This window comes from Gigantopelta aegis, chromosome 9, assembly GCF_016097555.1.
Source record: "Gigantopelta aegis isolate Gae_Host chromosome 9, Gae_host_genome, whole genome shotgun sequence".
Taxonomy (NCBI): Eukaryota; Metazoa; Mollusca; class Gastropoda; order Neomphalida; family Peltospiridae; genus Gigantopelta; species Gigantopelta aegis.
The window spans coordinates 70,467,712-70,492,632 of record NC_054707.1 but is presented as its reverse complement, the minus strand read 5'-3'; the positions used below and the strand labels follow the sequence as shown (position 1 = coordinate 70,492,632).

Below are 24,921 nucleotides of genomic sequence, written 5' to 3'. Positions count from 1 at the left end.
CATGTATCCCATACAACATCGTCTTTTGGAATGTGATGTGAATCAAAGACGGTCGGCATACTCATCAAATTCCGTCCCGGATTGGGTTTCCGGCTATCCTGAGGCAGAACCCGGGATGGACATGCTCGTAACCTCTGTGGTATATGAGCATAATTAAAAGTTACACACACACACACACACACACACACACACACACACACACACACACACACACACACCAGGCATGTGATTCTTCCGCTAATTGGCGGAATTCCGCTTTTTATAAATGTTCCTTTTTTCTTTTTTTCAATTCCCCTCTAGTCATCTCGTGCATTCTGCACTCGATTACATGCCTTCGGTACGCATGTATCATTTTCAGCTTTTTTAGAAATGTTTCAATCACATGCCTCACTCACTCACACACACACACACACACACAGAGCAAATATCAGGTATTTGATAACCAGATAGGTGTAACTGGTTTGACTTGAGCTTTTACGTGATTGATCTAACAAACAAACAAGAACCTTTTGCATCGTTCACCGCCAAGAGTACCATCGGTGACTGCCATGAAAAGTTAACGACACCACAAGAGCACATTGATGTATTAATCATCGGCTATCGGATGTCAAACATTTCGTAATTTTGACATATACATGTAGTCTTAGAAAGAAAACTCGCTACCTTTTTCCATTAGTAGCAAGGGATCTTTTATATGCACCATCCCACAGACAAGATGGCACATACCACGGCATTTGATATACCAGTCGCGATGCACTGGCTGGAACGAGAAATAGCCCCAAGGGCCCACCGACGGAGATCGATCCCAAACCGACCGCGCATCCAGCGACCGCTTCCGACAGTACAACACCTTCCTTGCTTCGCCAACATGTTCCAGGTCACTAGTCTTGTCATACAAGATAACTGTGAAGTGTAGAGCATCTGCATCTACTATGACCTAAGGGTTGAGCACCTTGTAGGTAAAGCTTGAGGTGCTTGCGTCGAAGGATCGAACCACCTCGGTGGATCCATTCAGCTGGTTAATTTTTTTCTCGTTCCAATCAGTGCCCCACAACTGGACAAAAGCCATGGCATGTGCTTCTCTGTCTGTGGGAAAGTGCATATAAAATATCCCTTGCTGCATTTGAAAAAAAAATTGCGGGTTTCCTCTGATGACTACGAGGCAATTACCAAATATTTGACATCCAGTAGCTGATGATTAATTAATCAATGTGCTCCAGTGGTGTCGTTAAACAAACTTCTTCCAACCAATGATCCATAACTGGTCCATCAAAGGTGCTATCCTGTTTGTGAGATGTGGGAAGTGCACATAAAGATTCCTTGCTGTTATTTGGAAAGAGTAGCCATGTGGCGACAGCGGATTTCATCTGTGGTCAAGTGTCGATATAACACTGCGTTTGCCATCCAATAACCGCTGATTAGTAATCAATGTTTTCCAGTAGGCTTACATTTGTTACAATTTTTGCCATGTATAATTTATTATAAATACATTGGTACGACTGAAAACAAACTGTTTTTTTGTCGTGGCTCTGTGACTAGGCCATTTTACATGCATAGGTTACCACAACTTAATGCAACTTGTTAACGTATATTTCGCAACAAAAGGTAGTGTATTATTCTCAAGCATACACACACACACACACACACACACACACACATATATAAATCGGGGGACCCCCTGCCCCCCGTCTACGACTACGCTCGCGTTTGATGACTTCCGTCTACATGAAATTTCGACACCCACCCCCGCTAATCATGCTGGTTACGGGCCTGTGCTTTCTTGTGGTCACATGATTGAACGATTGTTTACTCGGAGAATGACTGCGGCACCAGATGCAATAGTCCCACGGTTCCACTGGCATACGAACTGTTATTACTTTTACTTGAATTGTGTTGCTTAGATTATTATTTTCCGTAAATACGAACTGTTTCTGGTCATCCTAATGTTTTCAATACCACAAAATGCATTTTTCATATTTTCAAAACATAAAAAACACATGTACTGCTAAGCAGTAACGGTTATGGAGACGAGTCATAAGCGTACGAGACGGGAGACAGGGGTGGGGGCGGGGCAGCGCCCCCCGCACCCTAGTGCTGGAACAAAACCTAAATTCAAGTAAAAAATATACAGATATTCGGGCAAAATGTGCTCCAAGTTTGTTTTAATCCATGTAAAAATGCGTAGTGATTCCTTTGCAACCCTATGTAGCTGTTTGGTAGTAATGCTGATATGAATAAATGGCGTCATGCATATTCGGGCATTTTTGTTTAATTAGGACAAAAGCCAGCCTGCCACCTCCCCCCTCCCCCGTATAAATATGGGAGTCCGTACACCTATGAGACGACCTCTAGTGTATAGGCCTATTAACCAAACTTATTGTCCATTTTCACGAGCTGAAATTAGGTTTTTTTTTAAATATATAAAATATCAACCTCGTCTAGTTAAATCGGTATTTGTGTTTATATTGTCCATTTGTCCATATTAAAACACAAAAAACCAACAACTCTGATGTGATCCTTGCTTTTTACTACATGGAAGAATTTTGCTCTGTTTAACGACACCACTGGTGGAACGTGTCTTCGGGCTGTTAACGATAGCAATTTTGTTGCAAAAATTCCTGATTGTTGGTTGAATCACAAAAAACGTCCGCCCAGTTTCCTGGAATAATGTTGTTACTAAATACCCGACATAGCATGAGTATGCCAACCCATTTCTCTATTCCATACAACATAGAACGCTCCAAAAACTTGATATGTTATGGGATACGTGTATCACGTGTAACATCACATAATTTTAAGAGAAAAGTGAAGAAAGGGGGGAAGCGACGTAGAAGGGACCGCCGTCACTTTTGGGATGCGACGCCAGTTTTGGTCCCTCACCCCCCCCCCCCCCCCCCCCCCGTGCCGCCCCTCCATCTCCTCCTCTTCATCTTCTCGATCGCGTTGCTGTACACCAAAGTCACGACGCAGTACTCGAATAAGTTCCTGTAGCTTTTGGGGGGGGGGGGGGGGAGGAGCGGTAATGCTAGAGAACTGATGACACGTCTAATCCCTTCGTGAGTCAAGCTGAGAGTGACTGCACCAGAACAGCGTTTCGAATACACGCTAGAGTTGACGCACTCTAAACACGTGTTTAGTTCTATTTTTAAATTGGTGGTCTCACAAATTCCACCAATCAGCAAAGACAAAACAAAAGTGGCACGAGAAGTGGAAGGAGGAAACGGTGGTTTTTACCGAGTGTTGAGGTTTGAGTTTTTGCGTTTGTCGTCTTAAGCATTTAATTTATATGATTCTTATTCTTGTTTTGCGTTTAAGGTAGCTAATTGCTTCTCATTTTAATTATGGTTAATTAAATATAGGTCTAGATTGTATAAGGGTTAAAGTGAAAACGGCACCGTGCCAAAACGGCCCCAAGTTCGACCCGTACCCCCTTTCAGTTTCCCCTTTCAGTTTCAATGGTTTGGGTTAGTTTTAAAGGGACATTCCTGAGTTTGCTGCAGTTTTAAAGATGTTATCGACTAACAGAGACTTTTTGACGAATGTAAATATATATCAAATATATTTTTCTGCATAAAATATTAGTGGCTGTATATTAAACGTGTTTCTGATCGTTCTAATATTTGTACTTAGTTCTAATAATTGTAATAGGTTAAATTTCATTTATTTCCTAAAATATCTTTTTCGTACGTACGAAATTATTTGAAGACAAAATCCAGTTTGGGCTTCTTATAAATATTAAGACGACCAGAAACATATTGAATATACAGACACTGATATACTAAACAAGAAAATATATTTAATATGTAAGTTTAATTGTAGAAATATTTCATCAGTTGGAAATATTTTACAATGCAGCAAACTCAAGAATGTCCCTTTAAGATACGTCACCGTAAAGGCAGATTGTAAATTGAAAAAAACCCCATCCATTCAATTATTTAATATATACAATAGAATATCGCTGGGTGGAACTCGGAAGGGTCGAATACACCGCAACGCTCGAACCAAAAACGAAGTCCCGAGTTAAACTTACACGATGTTCACGGAATGGTTAGGTCGAACTACCCGATGGGTCGAACACTTTCTCGAGCACCGATATGTATACACATGTATATAAGACAAACATTAATGACTGAGATATTTTTCTAAATAGTTAAATAAAAATATTCTCCAAATTTCACCTGAGCCAGACTAAAGAGGTGGGATGTAGGCATAGCTTAATGGCAGAGCGATCGCCTGAGCTGCACGGATTGTGGGATCGACCCCACTCGGTGGCCCCAATAGATTTTCTCCCAAGTAGTAACTGATAATATACTGATGGAACAAAAATAAGGGATAACACCAAGACTAATAGTAAAATGTGACTACAGCCAACATCATTCAATGCAGCAAAGTCAGGAATGTCCCTTTAAGGTTAAGCTTGGGTTAGTCTTAGATACTTTGATATAGAGGGGTACGGGACGAACTCTTTCCTGCTCCTGAGATGAAATTAATGTGAGTGCAAATGCGATCACACATCTCAGTTGTAAATGTTGGGGGGGACGTAGCCCAGTGGTAAAGCGTTCGCTTGATGCACGATCGGTCTAGGGTCGATCCCCGTCGGTGGACCTATTGAGCTATATCTTGTTCCAGCCAGTGCTCCACAACTGGTGTAACAAAGGCCGTGGTATGTTATATACTGTCTGTGGGATGGTGCATATGAAAGATCCTTGCTGCTAATTTAAAAGAGTAGCCCATGAAATGGCGACAGTGGGTTTCCTCTCTCAATAGCTGTGTGGACCTTAACCATATGTCTGACACCATATAACCGTAAATAAAATGTGTTAAGTGTGTTGTTAAATTTTCTTCCTCAGTTGTAAAGCCTTTAAGACCGATGTAAGGGACATGTATAGTTTATAAATAATTTACAAGTTGTTGTAAATGCATAATGATTACTGTCTGTGAACCAGTTATAGCCTATAAGTTGATGCTTGAATAAATCCTGGTTGAATAGACCAGCGGGAATAGACTGCACATGTGCGTATACGACTAGTGAAAGCTGTGACATGCATTAGGTTTCTGCCAGAAACAGTCTTATAATAATGGCAGATGTTTTCTGTTCAATAGACAGTATTTACCTGTATTTCAATTGACACGGTTTGTGCTTTGTTTGAAAATTTTGTAACCTTTTTCTTGTTGTTTTTGTTGTAAAAATATGTACATGTAAATGTTTATGGTTGTTATATATTGTAGGTTTCTGTATAAATTCGTAGAATTTTTCTTAAATTTGTAATTTTATAAAAAAAGAATAAACACTAATTATATTTGTAGATGTGCTAGTAGTATCACATGTATTATATGTTACAACAGTTGGTTTTTATGTGTTCCGATTGCTGCACAAATAAATAAATTTAGTTAGCTTTTTATTCTTTAACTATAGGCAACAGCAATATAAAATTATATTTATTTAATAAACAAAAAATGAGTCATTTGACACATCTGTTCAGTTAATATCTTCCTGAATGAAATGAAGTTGAATAAAAGAAATAATTAAAGTTTTTAATTATTTTGTATAACAAAATGTTTTGATCACTGTTTTATCTTTAATACATGTATGTGTAACTTTATTTATTATTTAATACTTTTAATATAAAAAAGTAGCTAACTAGTAAAGTTGCAATTATTTAAGTTTTGAGAATAATGAAGATGCATGCAATTCGTAAAATGGTAATTACTCAAAGTGTTCCAAAAAATAATATTCCTTTTTGCCTGATATTAATTTAAAATAAGCGATTTTAGTTGAGCTGGTCAGGTTATAACCAGAAATGTATAAATGTTATATCATCAACAACAGATGGTATGTCTGCCAACTGGTCAGTTCATTCACACAGCTGTCTTGTGTATACATGTATATACATTTTGTGTGTATATATAAACAGGTACATCATGTTTCATGGTCAACATCTGGTACCAGTATTCGTGGTTGGTCAGATGTGTTACCGGTACATCCTATGATTAATACATATGTATGTACTTTCACAACTGTCAAATGCATCAAGCGTGATGAACAGCATAATATTATAATACTAATTGTTAAATTTTGTATGTATGTATGTATATAGTCTCTTTAAGTATCTTTCACCAACATACGTGTACTCGGGGCTTTAGATTGCACCAAAGGCAAAGCGATAAACGTGCCCAAAATAAGTACAAACAGGCAACCTGAAAGCATTTCATCTCAAAGCTACTGAAAGATGCATCTTTAATTATATTAAAGTAACTTGAAATGCATTTCTGAACATTATTGCACTAAAAAGACCGTGACATTCTCAGAACAGACAAAACCCCTGTTGTGCCCAAATTATTGAGATCTAAACCAGTGTACTGCAGAATAGTTAGCATTTTGAAAATACATGAAAGTATATATGTACATTGTATACATGACATTGTGCAATTACCAGGCTGCATATTTAGCATGATTCTGTGCTTCCGTGAATCCCTTATTTTAGGTTGCGGGTAAATTGGGTTAAATTATGTTTATGATTTTTATGGAATCTAAAAAGAAAACCTAAATTCAGTGCCTGAATACTGATAACCAATGTATTATAAATTTCTATAATACATGTATAAAAGGATGATCATATATGTGACATACCTGTGTACATGTATGTATTATGACATGTGTTCTATTTTCAGTCAGCAGCTGAAATTTCCATGTAATGATGGGTGACCAAGTAATTAATGGTAAAAAATGTAGAGGAATGTCAGAGTTGGAAAAGTTTGAGGAAATATTTCCTGAACTCGTAGAAGATCTCACCAAGCCAGACGTGAAGAATCCGGAAATTTCACAAGCGATTGACTGGTTCAAGAAGGTACATGTTTTAAAATATATTACGTTCTGTTAACTATCTACATGATGAGCTCAAATATCTGTTAAAATATTAATAGTAACTACAAAACAAATTTTAACTTTAACTTAGCACATTGTACAAAATCCATGAAAAAAACATGAATTCATGACCCATGGTAAATGTTATTTGTCATTACACCTGTTGCAAAATGTATTGGACACATTAATTTGGTAGTATGAACATCTGTTTCCCATATTGTTTTGAAACATTCATTTAAAAAAAAAAAGCTTAGTAAATTTTATATTTAAATTTTTTAATATGTTCTTGTAATGTTTTTAGGTTTGTGAGTACAATGTACCGCATGGAAAGAAGAATCGGGGTGTTTCAGTAGTTACATCTTACAGAGAGTTTGTTCCTGATGCCACAGATGAAAATCTTAAACGAGCTAGAATACTTGGCTGGTGTGTCGAATGGGTATGCTATGTACATTATACTTTTTAAGTTAACAGACTCATCCTCTAATCGGCAATACTACTTTTATATATACTACTCAAAAGAATTTAAGAGTCAAAAATTTATAACCAAATAAGTTTCAGAGTGTATTAGATTGATGATGTAAACTACACCAATTTTTTTATTTATTGTTCCATATTTACAAAAAACCACAAATAAACGTCACTGTATACAAGAAAGTCACATGACATGCTGTCAAAGTTGAAGGTTGTCAAACATGGATTTTACACATTAGAACATTCGTTTAATAGTGTGTGAATCCACCCCTGGCGCGAATACACTCGACACATCGTTGCCTCATGCTGTTGATCAGACGTCTGAAGAACTCTTGGGGAATGGCCTGCCACTCTGCCATAAGAAGTTGACCCAGATCATGAAGGTTGGCCGGAGGGGCATGGTTATCCCGAACTCTCCTGCCTAATTCGTCCCAGGCGTGCTCTATTGGGGCCAAGTCAGGCGAATATGCTGGCCAACCATCCTGGCGATACCTTGTTGTCTGAGAAAGTCCATTACCACCTTGGCGCGGTGGGGTCTGGTATTGTCATCCTGCAGAACTGCCCCGCCGCCAATCTGCTGAAGGCCTGGGAGAACCAACGGCCGGATAATCTCATTTAGATAGCGGATTCCATTCAGATTGCCATCCACCACATAGAGGGGTGTCCTGTGGTGGATAGAGATGCCGCCCCACACCATGACGCTGCCACCACCGAACCGGTGACGTTGTCTAACGTTAATGTCAGCGTAGCGCTCACCAGGACGTCTGTAGATACGAACCCGACCATCGTTGAACTGGAGACTAAACCTGGATTCATCAGTGAACATCACTCGACCCCACTGACCACGTTGCCACCGCAGATGAAGCGTGCACCACTGACGTCTGGCCGTTCTGTGACGTGGTAGGAGTGGTGGTCGAACAGCCTGGCGACGGCAGCGTAGATTATTGGCTCTCAGACGTTTGCGTATGGTTTGATCAGACACTCGAGTTCCAGTCGCAGTCCGCAGATTGTAATCGGCGTGCAGTGGTTGTGCGTTGACGTAGAGCCATATTGGTGATGTAGCGGTCCTCTCTATTTGTAGTGTTTTGGGGTCTTCCCGAACGTGGACGATTTCGAACAGAATTCGTTGCCACAGTCGGCCAACGACACTCTGACTGACACCAAATCTCAGAGCAACATTTCTTTGCATATTGCCATCCTGAAGCCAAGCAATAGCCCTTCCTCGATCTTCGATAGTCAGTTGACGTCGTACCATTGTCGAATTTGGAGTGTGCACCGTACACGAACGCAAGCTCCAATTATACGGAAATTCAGCATTGGGAACATGGAATACACGTGCAAAGCGTGCAAATGAAGCGCTTTGTGAAAAAGTAAGTTATGGGCACTTAGCAGACCTTTCGCTTTCGCCCTAATTTACGTGCAAATGTAAGCATGTTTTCGCCATTAGAACTAGTCGACAGTGTCAATGACAGTGGATTTTAATTCATTTATGGGTTGCTTAGACCCACTTTCGTCAAAATGGAACAATACCATGCGTGACATTATGGTCTAGCTAATATAATTGACATTCAGAAAATAATGTCGAAAATATCGTCTGACCCTTAAATTCTTTTGAGTAGTATATTATGACTCCTAGATTTATGAGTCAGAGGGTCGGAGTGGGATGGGGTGGTCAGGTGCTGACTAGGAAACTTATGACTCCTAGTTTTATGAGTCAGAGGGTCGGAGTGGGATGGGGTGGTCAGGTGCTGACTAGGAAACTTATGACTCCTAGTTTTATGAGGCAGAGTGTTGGAGTGGGATGGGGTGGTCAGATGCTGACTAGGAAACTTATGACTCCTAGTTTTATGGGTCGGTGTGGGATGGGGTGGTCAGGTGCTGACTAGGAAACTTACACCAGGTGGAATGTATCACTTCAGTGTCATCGATTGGCACACTACAACCTTACAACCAAATGAGTTGAGTGATATAAATTAAGATCAATTATGGGTAATAAATAGAATATTAAACCTGCTACCATTTCATATCATGTTTATGACCCTCGTAAAATAGTTTTCATTGTCACTTGCTAAAGTTTGTGACAATTGAAAATTATTTCACTCGGGACACAGGGCAGCCTCCAACATTTTCAGGGGAAATTCTTCCACTTTAACACCCCCTCCCCCCAATATTATAATGCCATCTCATACATGTACCTATTTTCTGACCCTTTAATAACTGTATCAGTGGTACCCATAACATAGTTGAGAAATCATACTTCAGTTTGTATTTTCTGACTCGTTTATATCTGTCCCAATATGTTGAAAGTTTACACATGATATTTTTGTGAGCTGTTGCTCTAATGGTTTCGTTTACCTTGGACACCTTCATGTTCTGTGTTCTTTGGAATAATTTAACATTTTAATGTTATAAAAAATTTGAATCGTTCATCACATTAAATGTATTTGGTGTCTCTGTCAAGTTTAAACTACATGTACTCAGTTGTCATGTAAGTGTTAAAAGTATTTTAATTTAGTGTAGTTATGTTCAATGTGTTTTTGTTTTTTTGTTTAGCTTCAAGCCTTCTTCCTTGTTGCTGATGATATCATGGACCAGTCTATAACCCGGCGTGGTATACCTTGTTGGTACAAGAAGGTAAGTAATTATATTCAGCTTTACATGTAGACTTCATGTATGTTATGTTCAGTCGAAAATAAGGCAGTGAGCTTTGTAAATGCAGGGGTGGGAATTCTCCTCGGATCAGCTGTTTTCCTCTCATGGAACATTGCGTTTCCTCACATCTTAATCGTCCTTTCCTCCAAAATGTGTCAGATGGTACAGATTTAAACCTTGGATTTCAAGAATTTCCGGGACCACTCTAGATTTCCTATGTTTTTTACAGTTCACCAATTCCCACCCCTGAAATGGCTAGTTGACAGACTAGCACTAACACCAACATTCTTGAATACCCGTATGATGTATCAGGCATCAAATTCGAGATTTATTTATTAGATTCTGGAATCCTGCTGCATTAATATCAAGCGATTTATATCCCATTTTTTGAAGCTGAATAGTATAGTATGTGTGCAAAACAATTTGAAGTTTGTTTTGTTTAATGACACCACTAGAGCATAAATAATTAATCATTGACTGTTGGACATCAAACATTTGTTTATTCTAATATGAAGTCTGCAGAGAAAGAAATGTTCCCATTAGCACCAAGGGATCTTTTATTTTATAAGCACTTTCCCACCGACAAGATGACATATACAGGGCTAGCTTTGAGTCAGCAGACAATTTCTCCAGATCGTTTATTAAACTCCAAAACTTGCAGAAACTCAGTATTGTATATCAATTTTTACATGAAATTATTTTGCCAAATTAAAAATAAAAACAATTCGGCAATTGTTTTGAAATTCGCAATTGGCAAATTTGGTGAGTGCCAGAGCTAACCCTGCATATAGCACAGCCTTTGGACATCAGTAGTAGGACACTGGTTGGGATGAGGATGGGATGAGCTAACCCTGCATATAGCACAGCCTTTTGACATCAGTAGTAGGGCACTGGTTGGGATGAGGATGGGATGAGCTAACCCTGCATATAGCACAGCCTTTGGACATCAGTAGTAGGGCACTGATTGGGATGAGGATGGGATGAGCTAACCCTGCATATAGCACAGCCTTTGGACATCAGTAGTAGGGCACTGGTTGGGATGAGGATGGGATGAGCTAACCCTGCATATAGCACAGCCTTTGGACATCAGTAGTAGGGCACTGGTTGGGATGAGGATGGGATGAGCTAACCCTGAGTATAGCACAGCCTTTGGACATCAGTAGTAGGGCACTGGTTGGGATGAGGATGGGATGAGCTAACCCTGCATATAGCACAGCCTTTGGACATCAGTAGTAGGGCACTGGTTGGGATGAGGATGGGATGAGCTAACCCTGCATATAGCACAGCCTTTGGACATCAGTAGTAGGGCACTGGTTGGGATGAGGATGGGATGAGCTAACCCTGAGTATAGCACAGCCTTTGGACATCAGTAGTAGGGCACTGGTTGGGATGAGGATGGGATGAGCTAACCCTGCATATAGCACAGCCTTTGGACATCAGTAGTAGGGCACTGGTTGGGATGAGGATGGGATGAGGACAAACCCAACAGGTCTGCCAAGGAGTTTTGATCTTACAACCTAAGAGTCTGAAGTGAGTGACTTAGCTAAATCCTACCTAAGGTATGCATCACAAACATTTACACAAAACCGGTTCAGTATGTGGTCAGCTGGTGATTAAAATTTCTTTTTCTTTCTTCTTTTTCTTAATTACACTTTTGAAAGTAAAATTGACCGTGCATGTACTTCAGTATTACGGCTGTCACGTTTACAAAATGTTGTGAACATTTACACGGAACCTATATTAAATGTAACAATACCATTTAAACGGCCAAATATTTAACTATCTAGTAACTATGTTTGATAAAACACTTGATGAAAAATAACCCAAACAAAGTTAATAGGAATAATACGATACGATAATTGTTTCTTAATTAGGTATACCATACATGTACCTCAACGTTACAGAAATCGTGTAGGGTTGAATGGTGATGTACATGTTTATTAACTTTTCACTTCGTTCAACAAGCTTTCTTCCTTTTCTTTTCTCTTCCTTTTTTATTTTTTATTGTTGTCATCGCCAATTACACTGAATTTAATACATCATTATCATAGTTACAGCATAAAAGTGTCTATTGCAAAGGCGCGGATATTACTGAATTTGATACTATGAATATCTGAATGTGACAACACTGGAGTATTCCATGATAACAATGTAACTGCGGTCACCACAAAGGCATAATTCATGGTATCATATAGTAGTCCAGTAAATCTAAGCCAAAATTTTGGGGAACTTAGAACAAATTGCAATGGAAGGGGTTGGGTTTTTCACCGGACTAATATATACTTTTAAAAATAGTTAATGACGTAGGATATCAGTTTTATCCTGTGGAGGCAAGAATTGAGAATTTTCTTTCAATCAGAACAGGATAAAACAGATATTCTACATTTTTAACCATTTGTGACCGTTATTCTGTAATGCATTTAAACTTGAGGGAAAATAATATTTTACAATAATTAACTTGAGTATATTATACAATTAAGCAAAGTATATTAACTCTATTGATACGCAGGCTGGGCTTGTGCCATGTGACTAGTGCCAGTTTATCACCCTCCTTTAATCTGTCAACATCATGTGTCAATACTAACAGTGACAGGATGAAATATAATACTTGTTGTCACTGCATTCATGAACCATAGCAATCATCTAGTTAATCAAAAGAATTTATGTTTAAAAAAACAGCAATGCTTGAAGAAGAAAAATCAAGGCTACCATAAACAAAATATAGAAATTAAAAATATATACTCTTCAAAAGAAGAAACGCAAAACCACATTGTCGTAACATTTGGAGAATTGATTTAATTATTGAATGGTGAGTCCGATAATTACCAAATTTGCAGGATTGTTCACAATTCACTCTAGTCCATTGTGAGTAAGTGATAGGACACACCACCAAGGTCAAGGTCATCTGGAGTCAATACCGGGTGTGGCCTCCGCGTGTGTTGACAACTGCCTGGCATCGCCTGCCCATTGGAGCAACCAGAGTACGGATGACGTCCCGGGGGATGGTGACCCACTCGGCCTGCAAGGCTGCTGCCAGCTTGGGCAGGGTCTGGGGCTGTGGTTGTCGCCGTCGGAGGCGTCGGTCCACCTCGTCCCATAGATGCTCAATTGGGTTCAAATCCGGTGATATCGATGGCCAAGGAAGGACATTAATGTTGTTGTTCTGTAGGAAAGCCGTTGTGAGACGTGCTGTGTGAGGCCTGGCGTTGTCATGTTGGAACACTGCGTTGGCGTTGGCCATAACTGGAACGATGTGTGGCCGGAGGATCTGGTCAATGTAGCCCTGTGCATTCAGGTTGCACTGCACGTGGACCAGGTCAGTTCTGCCAGTGTGTGAGATGGCTGCCCACACCATGACACTACCCCCGCCGAATCTGTCCACTTCCTGCACGCAGTTTGCCGCATAACGTTCACCACGACGCCTATACACGCGACATCTTCCATCATGACGTCGGAGCAGAAATCGGGACTCGTCACTGGACCACACCTGTCTCCATCGCAGTTGAGGCCATTGTCGATGAATCTGGCACCACTGCAGTCGAGTCGACGGTGTTGTGGTGTTAAGATGACACCTCGAACTGGACGTCTGGCACGAATTCCTACCTCATGTAGGCGGTTCCGTACGGTCTGGTCGGATATCCTGCGCAAACCTGGTATTGCTGCGGCTGTGGAGGTGGCAGTAGTCAATCGTTCCCGAAGGTGGCGTACCCGGATGTAGCGGTCCTGCCCGGGGGTAGTGACCTGTGGTCGACCGGATCTAGGGAGGTCACGTGTTGATCCATGTTGCTGGTAACGGTCCCACAGTCTGGAGATGGTGCTTGGGGACACATGGAATGCCCTGGCAACGGCCGTTCTGGATTCGCCTGCGTCTAGTCGGCCGATGGCATTGTTTCTCTGCGGTTCACTGAGACGTGGCATGTCCTGGATTGTCAACTGTCGGCCAGATACAGAGGCCAGGCAAGCGAACACCCTGCACTTTTATACTGTCGGTGTTCATGTTGCACGTGCAGACAACGCACATGCAGTGGTGACATGGTTTGCACGTGGCTGCGTTTTTGCGAATATTCACATTTTGGAACTTTATTGTACAGTAGCTGCGTTTTATCGAATGTAACCGTGGGAATGTGTTTGGGACATGCATTGACCTTATATTCACAAAGCATGAACCGGTAGGAAACATAAAATCGGAGTTATAACCCATTTGTACCCTTTTGCGTTTCTTTTTTTGAAGAGTATATATATATTGGAATTATTTTAAACTAAATGTACTAGAGATTGGCTCTATAAAATAAGTACCTGTATATATTGTTTACTTGTTAAGAAAACTGAGAAACAAATATTAATGACCAGTCATATATAACCCGTGATATTTTCATCTAAACGTTTACAATTTTAGTAAATGTTTAGATGGCCTAAACAAAACTATACCTTATAAAAGTGACAGCCCCATTCAGTACTGTGTTTTTTTGTGAAATGTATATATATATGTGTATGTAGTTTTCTTTTAAAATATTTTTTTTTTTAAATTTTAACTTTGCAGGAGAACGTTGGCCACATTGCAATAAACGATTCGTTTTTCCTGGAAGCAGCAATATATAAATTGCTAAAGATTCATTTCCGTGATCAGCCCTATTATACAAGTATCATGGAGCTCTTTCATGAGGTGATTATCAGTATTAACATGATTATATGATTGTTACAAATCTGTTTATATGATAACAGTTTCACTTCATTACTGCTTAAAGTTTAAACAATATTAAATGGTAGAAAGATGTATATTATTAATAAAATAATCAAAAATAAAAATTTTCATTTTAAACCTTAGTTTTTGTCTTGCCTTTATAGAGTAAAAAGGCATGATATAGGTGTTACTTTTCCAGTGGTGATGGCGTCACTTGTGAATTAAATATTTACATAGTTTCGTGTTTTGGTCAGTTTCTTATAAACCACAAGTCCTGGGTCAGTGAAAGTTGATTTATAATTGCACATATATAGATGTTAATCATAGTGCACCAAATTTTCTTTTATAGTAGGTAAGACATTTAATGCAGTGGAATTTTTGTATTTTTATTTAAGGTTTAGTAGGGGAAAACATTTAATATGGAGTATATCTTGTTTAAATGTTATCTCAACTGTTTTAAAATGTGTTTTTTTAAAGTATCTTAAAATCTTTTTTTTAAAAAGCATTTTGAAATCTTTTTTCTTTTCTAAAGCAGTGAAAAAATCAAAATGTATAAAAATAATTTGAAAACCATTTTGTGACTTTGGTTCAATAATTATCATTATATTTTTGGTTTTAATAGTAAATCTATATATAGCACAAATCAGTATTTGAATCTTATTTTCAGACAACCATGCAGACTGTGATAGGCCAGTGCTTAGATTTGACCACAGTACCACCAGGGGGCACCGTGGACTTTTCATCTTTTACAATGGACAAATACAGTGGCATAGTGAAGTGGAAAACAGCATTTTACTCATTCTACTTGCCTGTGGCACTTGCCATGCATATGGTAAGTAGTCATAATGTTTTATGTATAATGTCTAAACCGGAGCACACAGGGGACCTAATATTTATCCAATTTAGAAAGGATCCAGTGTTTATAGGGTAGAGTTTTGGAATTTAGAAAATTGGGGACCGTAAAACTTGGCCGGTGTTTATAGGGTAGAGTTTTGGAATTTAGAAAATTGGGGACTGTCAAACTTGGCTGGTGTTCATAGGGTAGAGTTTTGTAATTTAGAAAATTGGGGACTGTGAAACTTGGCCGGTGTTTATAGGGTAGAGTTTTGTAATTTAGAAAAATTGGGGACCGTGAAACTTGGCTGGTTTTGACAAGATTCCGGTTTGTTCAGGGTCTGGTTTAGACAGGTTTCACTGTATATTTATTAATATTTTTAGAGTTAATCCAGATCCTCTATGCATTGTCATGTATCACAATAAGTCCAAGAGGTAGTCAGTCTGGGCAGAAAGAGATGTGCTTGTGTTGTGTTTTACTGATAAGATGAATTCATAATATATTTGTATCTTTACCCATCATAACACCTCATTATGCACAGCTACATGTATCTAAACCTAAAGTTATTGAAAAATTTAATGTTTTTTTATTTCCAGGCTGGGATTTCCGATGACAAACAACATGAAAATGCCAAAATGATACTGTTACAAATGGGTCACTTTTTCCAAGTACAGGTACATTACCATGCTGTATTACAATACAGAATATTGATCATGGTTTAGTCTAAAAGAGTGCTGTTGGGGAAAAAAGACACAACACAATTGTTATAGTGCATAGTCATAATAAGGAAATATTCTAAATCAAACCACTTTATACCATGTTGAGTGGGTACAAGTTTATAATTTTTACTCACATATATTCACTTAAATGTTGTATAAATACATAAAATAAAGTTCATATTTGAATCAGTAAGTAGTATTTTTGTGTATTTTTCTAATTTTTTGGATATTTTAGATCAGTTAATGTTGATTAAAATTAGACAAAATTTTTAAAAAGTCTCATTTACTTGCGGGCATTTGTGACCAGCTGTCCAGTATTTATGTCCATTATTCCCAATAACAGTGGCTTTCTGACCAGAATTAATATTTGGTAATTTTCGTTTGATCAAATTTATGATCAAATTAGCTGTCAATCCCTGAAAATTACCACAAAGTGCTGCCATTGTTGTCAAGCGAAAATATTTGCCAAAAACAACTTTTTCAACTCAAAATTTCAAGATATTTTCCATTGAAAAATGAAAATCTAGACACAGGCAGCCGAGTGGTCTTTGGTTTTCGGTTAATAAATCATTTCCGAGGGTGTCGAGTGCAAAACGGTGGGATATATGAATTGGGGAATGCACTGTATACAATGGACAGTATATCGACTGCAGTAGTCCAAGCCTTGAAATAAAAAAAAATTGGTGTACCTGACACAATGTCCTGCACCAATCAATTTGTGCCTGACATGAAAGAAATTGTACCTGTCACAAAACATTGTAAATAAAAATGAAATAAATTATTGTTTTATGTTGTTTAATAATTGATATATTTAATTACTAAATAACCAATGCAGCAATTAAGGCAATAGTCACCAAATGATGACATTTATTATTGTTATGTACTTATGTCTATGATGCATTAATATATGTCCTCTGGTAAAGCTGTATCCTAACCGGCCGCGAGTGACGTGAGCTATAATTTTAGAAATGGATTTCAATTGTCGTATCCTAACCGCACGCGTGTCATCAGTGTCTTGTTTGTGGTAATATTCTATTCTATATTTTTGGTTGCTGAGTGATCTTTAGCATTTGATACACGCAGATTTGTGCGTCCGAAAAATTGTGATTATACTGCATTTCTTTTTGAAATGTTTTGCAGAGCGAGCACGTCATAAGTGTTACCTCGCCTTTCGTTTTTTCTTCAGACTGTAGCCACAAAGAGGCATTTGTTTTAACTAAATCCTCCTTTTGCCATTTTAATTCAGTGCTAGATTTTAAGATACTACTCTGCGGGATATTCGTTTGGGAATGTTTGGGGCACGATTTAATCGGCGGCTGTCCGCCGAGGATACCGGGAATAGGGACAATTGATTTGTCATTATCGGTACCTGTCTGTTCTTTTACAGCAAAGACTGAAGTTATTTTGTTCAACATCCTTTAATTGTTAACCACAAGGCAATTTTAATTGCAAACTTTAAACGAAAACGCCACAGGAAGTATACGCCAAGTACGAAAGGTCAATTACTAATATGCGTGTCATCACTTTTTACAATGTATGTTCCCGCAAAATTGAGACTATGAAAAATCCTACTAAAAAGGTACGCGGACTGTAGATGAACTTCGTGTTGGACTGTCAAGTGCCTTTCGAACTGGTTCGAATCCCACTGGTACACATTTGTGTTTTTTGATTCGTAATCAATAAAAAAAAAAAATCAGTACATTAAGTGTATTCGACTCCAAAACAGCCGGATTTTACTACAACGCGAGCTTCGGACATGATGACCAGCGCAATCGACATTGTTACTGACAAGTTACAAATTTGTACCGGACAATGACCGTGACCGGCCGTTTATTTCAAGGCTTGCAGTAGTCAGAAGGTTAACTAATTATAATTCTACAATATACATTTATTTATAAAATGTTAGAATGGAGACCTACCTTTGGGTAGCTGAAACGGTGTGTGGATCTTTTAAACATTTCAGTTCAAGCCGTAGACAGTTTTATACCATCAAACTAAAATGTTGTTTTCTTTATGCAATGCAAAAAGAAACCCAGAGACGATGATCTGACGTCTTTGTTTTCTTTTTTTTGCATTAGAGATTGCAGTAGAGGAACTTTTAGGAAGATATTATTACCTACTACAGTAGAATTTTTTGGGGTCGAACTTGGAAGAGTTGCATACACCACAACGCTTGAACCAAAAACAAAGTCCCGAGTTACACTTACAAGTTGTTGATTGAATGGATAGTTTGAACTACCCGATGGGTCGAACACATTCATGAGCACGGACAGGTTTCGAGCCATCAGGATTCAACTGTATTTTCGTTTCTTTTTTTAATGCAGGATGACTATTTGGACTGCTTTGGTGATCCAGAGGTGATTGGTAAAATCGGCACTGATATAGAGGACAACAAATGTGGCTGGTTGATTGTACAAGCTTTGCTCAACGTGAATGAAACCCAGCGACAAATTCTGCAGGTATTAATTCTTATGCATCCAGCTTTACAATCGGAAAATGTCATCATTGAAAAAAGTTTCCAACATGAAATTTCTCCTTTTGAACCTACGTTTTTTCAACCTCAAATTGTTAAAAAAAACCCACAATTAACATAACACAAAGTTGATGTGTGTAATATTATAGGGGACATAGTAGTAAAATTTATAGAAGAATTTAATTAAAATTTTATAAATATTTAAAAATGACAGTCAAGATTACAATTGCTTGTGATGCTTTCACCAAGTTTATTTTCACTTTAACTCAATGACGAGTAATTCCAACCATCCTCTTCTTCAAAGTATGTATCATCAGTTATGTTAAGCGAATATATCTTTTTAAAATATTCAAAAGTCATTAAACAATAATAGCCCACAGTTTTTAAAAGATATATTATACAAATATCAAGAATTCGAACCCATGTGCACGTTTGGTTATGAATAACATTTACAGGGTTTTTTTCATTTTCTTTTTGATATTGCAATAATGACTAAAATACGAACACCAGTCAAAAAAATACACTGCACATGTTCGATCATCATTCTACTATATTCTAGCATTTATATGTATCAAGATAGATAACTCATGTGAAGGTTGACAGCTGTGTTTTGAAAAACCGGTCACGTCTCGTCTACAGGTTTTTACATTAGTTTTGCATGTCTTGACTAGAGTCGAATGAGATGGAAAGAGTTGATCATGGATAATTTTTCCAGTTATATTATTGTATGGTAGTCCTTCATTTTATTAGTCCCCCAGTGTTTCTGCCAGAAAGACAGTTTTGGGTATGGCACTATGGAGTTTAATGTAACCACAGAGCCTCCCCCAGAAAGAAAATGTGTTAATTTTAGGGTTATGGTTAAGAAAATCATACAGTAATGATGATTCATTTGCTCAAAAGGTTAACTTTGAAAAAGTATGCAAAAACATTTGGGTATGGCACCATACCCGTTTTACCCTCAGAAAAACCCCTGGTTTGTTGGGTACTTAGATCTAAACAGTAACATCATAAACTTCTATCATACATGTATGTACACATATATGTTTTTTGTAGTGTTCTTAAATTTGTTGATTGCACTAATCCACGAATTACGCAAAATGTAGACCACCATGAACAAAAGTGATTTCCCAGTATCTGAGTTAAGATATTAAATACTGTACTGTTGCTTAATATCTTCGATTTCTTTTTCAGGAAAACTATGGGCAGTGGGATGGTAGCAAAGTGGCTAAAGTGAAAAGTGTCTACAAGGAGATAGATTTGGAGACCGTGTATAGGAACTATGAGGAAAGTAGCTACCATGAGCTGATGGACCTCATAGACAAATGTTCTGGTAGTTTACCCAAAGACGTTTTTATTAAATTTGCCAAGAAAATCTACAAGAGGCAGAAATGAGCAAATTTTACTGCTAGAATGTACATTATATTGTATTATTTATAATCAACACAATTTACTTGATAAAGTGTTCTGTTTTAGCAAATTAAATTAACAGTTTTATAAAATTTTAAAGTTGTCATCATGCCTTTGAATCTTAGGGCATGTATACATTTTTATTAATGCTAATCACAAACAAGACTACAGTTTTAATAAGTGAATGTACATTCACTGTCCACAGATGTCGGCAATTGCCTTGATGCAGTTTAAATTGTTTAACAAAATGTTTCAGGAAGCACCTAGCCATTATGGCTAACTGAATTTTTATGTCACTAAGGCTGGAGATTGCTTATACATTTAAATAAAGAAAAGTAAAGTTGATCATATATTCTAGCTGCTCAAATATACTCAAGGTTGACGATTTAAGTATTTTCCGCCCAAAAAAAAGTATTACATAGCAGCTAATTCATTTGAACTTTTATCAGATCACGCAACCAGTCGGTTTATTTAACCAATCTGTTTAAGAATTAGCAGTTTCATCATGTGGCTACTGACAGAGTGAGCCATGATATTTGTCATTGGTTGAGGAATAATTTTTTATTTTATTTTTGTTGATGGTCATCTAATAAATTATGTATAACATGCCTATACATACAGATATTATTCATGTACAAGAGATAATGTTGAAGGATATACTGTAGATCCTGAAATTAATGCAATCATAATATAAATGCGAAAAATGCAAATTCGTGTTATTTGCATTACCCAGTAATAATATGATACTGTAGATCCTGAAATTAATGCAATCATAATATAAATGCGAAAAATGCAAATTCGTGTTATTTGCATTACCCGGTAATAATATGACACCTTTATTTCTATGTTTTGTCTATGTGTCTGACGTTATTAAAAAACAACAACAAAGATTAAAATTCTAATATATTTATAAAACAACTGGAAAGCAATATATCATAGGTGAGACAGACTAATTGTTCAATAGTCCAGCAAGATGCCAGCCAAGTGTGCAGATTGCAGGGTCTTTGACCACATTATCAGTAGCGATTCATTGCGCGTGAATGGGTTTTAGCACACTAATCCTGAGGTCGACCGTTTCTTTGTTTTTACTGTTCAAGTTCACTGTAATTTTGTCAGCATACCACTTTGTGAATTGTTCTTTCATTATCACTTTGAAATCGCTGTTCACAGATAAGGAAGGTACAGTTGTATGGTAATGTTTAGCCAGGTTTAGGTAACTATACACGTTATGTAAATTACTACAACAATATGCTTTGAGTTGATCTCAACAAAAACACTAGGCATTAAACAGGCTAATTGGTGTTTAAACAGACAGGTTAGTGAATTGAAGACGCCTGTAACTCTGATTTAACAGAAAAGTACACAGACGTGTATTGTTAGAAAAGTAATATTTCAAAGGGAGGTCACTCGCATTAATTTCATGTCACATTTTAGCCCACCCTCACTTGCATTAATGTAGGGACGCGTTTAATTTCAGGATCTACAGTATATGTTTTGTCAAATGAAGGTTAAAATGGTAATATTCATCAGACAAGCATGATTGTTAATGGACAGCTGACAAAATTTACCTCATTAACAGCATATCCAGTGTTTATAAACTGTTCTACCTTGTGCATGTTCAGTGAAGATCCCAATTTAATTGGAGGATTTGTTGGCATTTTTGGGGGAGGGGGGGTATTGAAAAACTGTATATGGTAAGACCCAAGTACAAAATTTATGACCACTGCACTTTTTGCTACCTTAGGTTTTGTCTAGCCTTTACAAAGTAAAAAGGCGAGATGCAGGTATTACATTTTCAACAGCGGTATCAACTGTTAAAGTTTAGATCAGTTTCTTACAAACTGTAAGTCCTAGGTCAATGAAACTTGGTTTGTTGTTGCATCTGTGGATGATGAACAGGAACATCCATAGGTGCAACTACAAACCAAGTGCATCGAAAACCTTTATGGCAGGTAATACCTTTAATTCTGTAGAATTTTGGTTAATTTATAGAAAAGTCTTAACACAGATGTTTGCTCCAGCCTTAGCTTTCAGCCATCCATTTTCTGTGTTAATGATGATTTATATTAGTTCACCCACCCCCGCCTCACTCAACTCCATTCCTTATGCTCAGGGAATAGTACTATTCTTAAACAAGATACACAAGTGATAAAATAGGAAACAATGATTTTCAGTTACCATAAATGCATTCAGATATTGATACCTTGAGGTTATCAATTTCACAAAACCGTAAGATTGTTCTGGAGAGCACTTATGTCAAAGTTATTTGATATTAATCTATACAATTCTGTTATTATTTTGAACCACATAAAAATGTTTTAATGTTCTCGTAGATAAACCTGACCTCATCAAGTGCATTTTCTCCATTCAGAATTATACATATATGTTTGACATCCAATAGCCGATGATTGATTAATGTGCTATATATTTTTTTGAATACATGTATGAAATTATTGGGAGGTCAAATCCAGTTTAAATTACTACAGATATTATGACGACCAGACACATTGACATTCTAAACAAAATGTATTTAATATGTAATGTCAGTCGTTTTAAGAGATCTGTTAGTAGAAAACATCTTACAATGCAACAAACTTATGACAGTTTCTTCAATGTCACTGAGCACTCTGCATCATTTGAAGGCAGGCTAATATATGGTTGTTCATAGGAGAGGGGGTAAGGCATTTGCACTTGGTGATATGTCAGGTTAAATATTCTTTAAAAGAAACCAATATATACAATGTATGTAGTTTTTATCTTATGTTTTGGTCTTATTTAAACAGTTAAAATTTATGTGTGCCTATTTGGTGTGTGTGCGTATTCAGTTTTTAGCAAAAAATAACTAACAATTATGAGTTGGAGATGAAAATATAGTGATGTGAATCATCTACCTAATGCATTTTAAGTAAATCGAATTCAAATTAGATATATATGTCTCTAGTGTCGGGTCTAATTTAGAAATTATTATTTTCCAACACCCAATGCCCATAATATAACATTATATATCAGTTTATTTCGGACAGATGTACAATGTATACCACCTACAGTCCTCACCAGGAAAGGCGAGTGATCACTCCCGCTCCCTTCCACAATGGCCTGTAAAGTTTTAGGAAAGTGGCAAATTGATCGCCTTGCAATACATTTTTTAATGTTTTATTTGAAAGTTCATGTGATTGCATGCCTAGAACAATTTTAGGAGAGTAATCTTCTGCTCGCCTTAATTTTCCTCATTGCAAAGACTGACCTATAACACATTAATTTTATATTTTCCCCTACTACCCCTTCCCTCCTATATTTATAGCCTGGTGAACAAAAACAAATCTGTTACCACATTTAATATACCACACACATTTACTGATCGTCATTACATATTACTTGTTATAAACAGTATAAAAGTGTCATTGAAGAATTATTGAAAACAGACCAGTGTATTCCCCATTGGTGACTGTCTCTGTGTGTGTGTGTGCGTGTGCGTGCGTGCGTGTGTGTATGTAAAACGAACAATAATTGCAATGAACAATGTTAACCAGTTCGTATTATTTATTTATTATACATGTATATTGTTAGTTTGTGAAGTTGAATACATTATAGCAAATTGTACAATATTGAAATTTACTGTCACCAGCTTTCTTGTTTCCTTATCGATTATAAAATTACAACATGAGTACTTCTGTCGCTTTTTTATTATTATTTTTAATAATGTAGTGTGGATTTTTAGGTTGTGTTTTTTTGTTTGGGGTGGGGGGTTGTTGGGTTTGGTTGGGGGGGGGGGCACAGATGTAATAATTTGAAGTGGGGGTATCCTTTTTTCAAAATCTTTGAAACATAATTTTTTTTGTTTTTTATTTATTTTTATTTTTTTTAAACCATGACTTAGGATATATAATCAGTTCTTGAAATTGACTAAATGTATTGACTAAACATATCCTGTAATGGAGTTAACTCTTCTGCCTATGATGTACAAGTGTCTTTGGCTCTAAACTTGGGGATGACCGGCATCGGTGGTGTAGTGGTTAAGCCATCGTGCATAATTAGGTACTGAGTTCACATCCCGATACCGGCTCCCCACCTAGAGCGAGTTTAACAACTCAATAGGCAGGTGTAAAGCCACTACACAGACTTGTCTCCCACTAACCCTCTGTCCTGGACAGATAGCCCAGACAGCTGTGTGCTCAGGACAGCATACTTCAACCATTATTGGATATAATAAGAACGAAAATAAGTATAAAGATAGAAAATTAGGGACGTTCCGAAACTGCGATGTTTGATACCCGAGTTGTTTTGTCCCTGGGCGTTTCGTACACACTACGGTTTTATACCCTGGACACGTTTTATGTTAAATTGTAAATGCATATTGTTTGGTCTATCATAATTGTTCATTTTTGGGATTTTAACTGTTTTTTTGTTGTCTTTTCCCCGAACTTTTTACATGTACAGTCAAACCTGTCCTAGCGGCCACCTGTACTCAGCGGTCACCTGCCTTAAGCGGACACTTTTTCCTCCCAAACGATTTATAATGTAAATGCACCTGTAATAAGCGGTCACCTGTCTAACGCGGCCAGCGTCCACCAAAATCGGATCCCAAATCGCTAAAATACCTGTATAAAGCGGCCACAGTAAAGTTTTACTATTATATAAAAGGGATATTTTAACAACAGCGATAAGGTGCAGCAATTAACCGATCTTCACACCTTCAGGAATACTAGTACCCATTCAGTCCCGACATCTCCACTGTGTATCAGTTAAGAAAGTATGACTCTGGAATGCATCTAATTGCCTCTGGGCAGGCTACGCTTGACATTTGTAGATTCACTTACT

The 24,921-nt window shown here is 37.5% G+C and overlaps 1 protein-coding gene across 2 annotated transcripts; it reads left to right on the top strand.

The window, feature by feature from the left end:
* Positions 1-3,037: 3,037 nt before the first annotated feature.
* Positions 3,038-23,767, top strand: LOC121380592 (farnesyl pyrophosphate synthase-like). Of its 2 annotated transcripts, none has more exons than XM_041509476.1 (9): positions 3,038-3,245; positions 6,673-6,848; positions 7,167-7,301; positions 9,890-9,970; positions 14,529-14,651; positions 15,337-15,501; positions 16,101-16,178; positions 18,548-18,682; positions 19,888-23,767. In XM_041509476.1, exons 2-9 carry the CDS (start codon positions 6,696-6,698, stop codon positions 20,086-20,088), a joined length of 1,071 nt encoding a protein of 356 aa, XP_041365410.1. In that variant the 5' UTR covers positions 3,038-3,245; positions 6,673-6,695; the 3' UTR covers positions 20,089-23,767. The 2 variants fall into 2 exon arrangements, with proteins under 2 accessions (XP_041365410.1, XP_041365411.1); XM_041509477.1 differs by lacking the exon at positions 3,038-3,245 and adding an exon at positions 3,250-3,315.
* The last annotated feature ends 1,154 nt before the right edge of the window (positions 23,768-24,921 follow it).